The 4,979-nt window shown below is 35.6% G+C and overlaps 1 protein-coding gene across 1 annotated transcript; it reads left to right on the top strand.

Moving 5' to 3' along the window:
- Window positions 1-494: 494 nt before the first annotated feature.
- Window positions 495-4,382, top strand: LOC130981162 (disease resistance protein RUN1-like). The gene is made up of 5 exons (XM_057904782.1): window positions 495-970; window positions 1,491-2,586; window positions 2,686-3,024; window positions 3,129-3,251; window positions 3,897-4,382. Exons 1-5 carry the CDS (start codon window positions 495-497, stop codon window positions 4,380-4,382), a joined length of 2,520 nt encoding a protein of 839 aa, XP_057760765.1.
- Window positions 4,383-4,979: the final 597 nt, after the last annotated feature.

Genomic DNA, 4,979 nt, shown 5'->3' on the forward strand with positions numbered 1-4,979 from the left:
CACCTATCGTGAAGTTTGCGTGATTTGTTGTATTTCTATTTTGAATGGAGATGGTAGTCATTTAGTTTAGCTAGGTGGATTTCATCAGTGTTGTGAAAGTTTTTGTCAATAGAAAATTGAGCACGCGAAATATCTCGAATTGCTTTGAAGTTTCTCTAATTGTTTGCATTTCAGGAATACATCTATTGGCTCAAACAAGTGGGACTAAAAATATGGTTAATCCCTTTGGTGTTTTGCCCACTGTTTTCCAGTGAAACACAAGGGATCTGTGTAACTGGGTGCATGTTTATGTTTTGATTCATTGTTTCGCAAATAGTTTATAATTTCTCAGTGGAATTTGAATATTTCAAAGCCCCATTTTATGTAAATAAATAGTGTGAAGCACAGTTTTAGTTTGAATCACAAACACTGAACGTTGAACCAATCTAAAACCCTGTTAGAGGGATTTGTGCTGTGCTGAAATCCAATTCAAGTTGGTTTCAAAAACTGAGGAAATGGATTTGAGCTCTAAATCCTACAAATGGAAGTATGATGTATTCTTGAGTTTTAGAGGGGATGATACACGTAGGAGTTTCACAAGCCATCTTTATCATGCTCTTTGCCAAAAGGGTGTCAATACTTTCATAGACTACAAGGATCTCATAAAGGGAGAGCAGATAACACCTTCACTTCTTAGGGCTATTGAAGCCTCAAGGATCTCAGTCGTTGTATTATCTGAAAACTATGCATCTTCCACTTCTTGCTTGGATGAACTCCTTAAGATCATTGAGTGCAAGGACACTAAGGGTCAGCTGGTTTTGCCGGTCTTTTATGGTGTGAATCCATCTCAAGTAAGAGAACAGAAGGGAAGTTTTGCAGAAGATTTGGCCAAACATGAAGACAAGTTCAGGGATGATGTCAACAAAGTAAAAAGGTGGAGGGCAGCACTATGTGAGGCTTCTACTTTGTCTGGGTGGCACATGGGTGACGGGTATGTAGCCAATAAAAGAATCCAAGAGGTTCATTCCTCTGGTCTTCCTTTCTCTTTGTTTATTTATTTTCTATAATCTATATTTTTGTGTTATCTAGGATTTACTCGTCAGTATATATATTAGGTGAAATTAGGAGATCAAGAAAAAAAAAGGGTCATCTGAAGGGAATGAGATGACCCATTTTTTCAAAGATCATTCTTGATCCCCTAATTTCACCTAATATATATAGTGACGAGATGACCCATTTTTTCCTTAAAAAAAATGAGAATAGTCATTTAGCTACGTGCAAATGCATTTGAACAAGGATTGGGGACAGTAATACCAACAAATGAACCATAGAGAAGACTTTTCTGTTTGCCTGTGTTGATTCCGGAAGGAATAGTAAACTGATGCATAACTAGGAACTTTTATTCATATTAGTTACTTGTTATAGGGTTTATTATCAAGTATTCAAGTATCTAGTAAATTGTCACAAACTCAGATTAGATAGTAAGACTTCTTTCACTTTCTGAGTGGCAGGCAAGAATCAAAATTTGTCCAGAGAATTGTTGAGGAGATATTGAGTAAGTTGAACCGCACACCTTTCAATGTTGCTAAGCATCCTGTTGGATTGGATTCACCTATTGAAGATATTAAAACACTTTTAGATACTGGATCAGATGATGTACAGGCTATAGGAATTTATGGAATTGGAGGTATAGGGAAAACAACACTTGCTAAGGCTGTTTATAACCATATTGCTAACCAGTTTGAGGGTAGTGCCTTCATTGCAAATGTTAGAGAAATTTCAAGTCAAAGATCTGGGTTAGTTCAACTACAAGAAGCTCTTCTTTCTGAGATTTTGAACCACAGATATTGTAAAGTAGGAAACAAAGACAGAGGCATTAATATGATAAAGAATAGGCTTTGCAGCAAAAAAGTTCTCATAGTTGTTGATGATGCTGATTCGTTGGAGCAACTGGAATCATTGATTGGAGAATATAGTTGGTTTGGTTCTGGAAGTAGAATCATCATAACAACTAGAGATGAGCATTTGCTAGTTGCTCACAATGTGGAAACAATCTACAAGGTCAACGAATTAAATCATGGTCATGCTCTTGAACTTTTTAGTTGGTTTGCATTCAAAAATCCATGTCCTCCAACAAATTATGAGAAGCTTTCATCCCACATATTAAACTATGCCAAGGGACTGCCATTGGCACTAACAGTTTTGGGATCTCACTTTTGTGGTAGGGGAAAGGCCGAGTGGATAAGTGCATTAGCTAAACTGAAAAAAGCTCCAAATAAACAGATTTTTGAAATACTTAAAATCAGCTTTGATGGATTGGAAGAGAATGAAAAGGCCATTTTTCTTGATATTGCATGCTTCTTTAAGGGAGAGGACAGACAATATGTGAAAATGATATTAGATGGCTGTGACCTACATTCAGATAATGGTTTCGGAGTTCTAATGGAGAAGTCTCTAATTACTGTAGAAGTTAATAAGATTTGGGTGCATGATTTGCTACAGGAAATGGCTAAAGAAATTGTGCGTCTTGAATCCCCCAATGATCCTAGTAAACGGAGCAGATTATGGTTTCATGAGGATGTTCTTCATGTATTAAAACACAATAAGGTAATATTCATTTTTTGAAAATTTATGATGATATCAGTTTTTCATTATAGTGCCTAACTAGTCTTGATGCTTATTGACTGTTGACAACACCTGCCACAGGGAAGTAACAACATTGAAGGCATAAGGCTAGATATACCAGAATCAGAGACAGAGTACATAGAGGCCAAGGCCTTGTCAAGGATGAATAGACTCAGAATTCTTATTATCAACAATGTGCATGTTACAGATGATATCCAGTATCTACCTGATGAGCTAAGAATTCTTATTATCAACAATATGCATGTTACAGATGATATCCAGTATCTACCTGATACGCTAAGATTGATTAATTGGCCAAGATACCCTTCTTCAACTCTACCACCAAATTTCTATCCAAGGAGGCTTGTCTGTCTAAATATGAGTCATAGCCGCATCAAGCAGTTGTGGAAGGGAGTTAAGGTATGGAATTGATCTTTCATTATATTTTGAATATTCAGAAGCTGTTGTGATTTAACAATATAGCTATTTTTTTTTTCTGTGAAAATGATTTATGTTTTCTGCAGATATTCAGAGACTTGAAACTTGTGTCTTTTAGCAGCTGTGAACACCTCAAAGAAATTCCAGACTTCTCAATGGTTCCAAACCTAGAAAGCCTAAGCCTAGACAACTGTAGAAGCTTAATTAAGGTGCATGAGTCTGTGGGAACTCTTGATAAGCTTGTTACTTTAAACCTTCTATTTTGCTCCAATCTCAAGACCTTTCCAAGTCGTTTCATGCTAAAATCACTCCATACTCTCCTCCTCACTGGCTGCTCAAAACTAAAAAAGTTTCCAGAGATTGTGGGGAAAATGGAGCATCTTGAAGAAATCCTTCTCCAAAGAACAGCAATAAAAGAACTACCTGAGTCAATTGAATATCTAAGTGGGCTGAAGTTCTTATTCTTAGAGTCTTGCCAGAGTCTTGAGCATCTCCCTAGTAGCCTTCAGAAGTTGCAAAAACTTACTACTCTTGATCTAAGTGGCTGCTCTAAGCTTCAAAAGATTCCAAAGCTACCCCCAAATACAAGATATATAGACTTGAGTAATTGTAGATCTTTGACAACCTTTCCAACATTATCCAGCATATCAAATTTTATTGCAGAGGATTTTCCAAGGTTTTATCAAATTAGCTTTGTTAACTGCCATAAACTGATAAATAAACAAGTCCTGGAGCATATAACAAATCTCTTCTGTAGTAAGGTTGTTTCACAATGCCCACACTCTCTTTGTATGTTTGTGTGTTATTCCTGCAAAATATTTCAGACATAAATTTTTTTTTTTTTTGGGCTTCAGGATATGATGCTTCCAGAATATATTTCTTGTGAATTTGTACTTCCAGGGAACAAGATCCCAGATTGGTTCCAATACCAGAGTACTAATCATTCCATTTATCTTGAGGTGTCTTCAAGTTTATATGGTAAGCCCTTGGAGGTGTTTTTTGGCGCAGTTTTTGAGTTGGATAAAGGTGTTACTACAACTGGCATGTTTACAGGTGAATTTGATATTATTGTCAATGATACAAAGATAAATATGTTTGCAAGCCATTTTCTGCCACTGGACTCAAGTCATGTGTGGTTGGCTCGGTTGAAAGTTGATCATTTTATGTGGCACCTTAAAAGTATGCGTCAATGGAATCACTTTCAGATTTCATTTTCAATCTTTGAAACATCATCAAAGGAGAAGATAGGAGCAACCTTAAAGAGTTGTGGTTTCCATGTTTGGTCCAATCAAGAAGGGTATGTAATTGATCATACAACAGTTAGGAAGTCCACAGGGTAAACCATAGGCAAAAGATGCATGACTATGAACAGAACATAAAACAATAAAATATAGAGGTCAACATGATCTTCTAGTCTCTAGAATTCTGAACTTTGCAGAAGATAATATCATGTTTTAAAATTTACTCATACCATTAGAATAAGAAAAATAAAGCAGTTGGCTGTCAGATACAGATTCTATAGTTACTGGTTATTGTTCAATTTTCAGTGTTCTATTATTTTCTATAATGCTCATGTCCTATGTATAGCAATGTGGAGCAGTGCATGCAATAATTAATTTTCTTAGCTAGCTTTGATTTCTGTTGTATGTTCAGCTGGAAGTATTTGAACATTCTATTTTTCTTCACAATTTTTTATATCATTTCTATATTCTTAACTTGCCAACCATGGATAGGATAATAATCATGATAATTGATGAAATGGTCACTAAATCATGGATTTGTTTAGCACTAACAACGGTTATGTTTGTTGCCTAGGATTAATTTTGTAAACTATGATTTATGCATCTATGAACTTTAAGCTAAAATAATCGAAGGAACACACAACACGGATATTGAAAAACTAATATTGTATCAAACTTTGAACTTATCTGGTGCTT

Source organism: Arachis stenosperma, chromosome 5 (genome assembly GCF_014773155.1).
Source record: "Arachis stenosperma cultivar V10309 chromosome 5, arast.V10309.gnm1.PFL2, whole genome shotgun sequence".
NCBI classification, from domain to species: domain Eukaryota; kingdom Viridiplantae; phylum Streptophyta; class Magnoliopsida; order Fabales; family Fabaceae; genus Arachis; species Arachis stenosperma.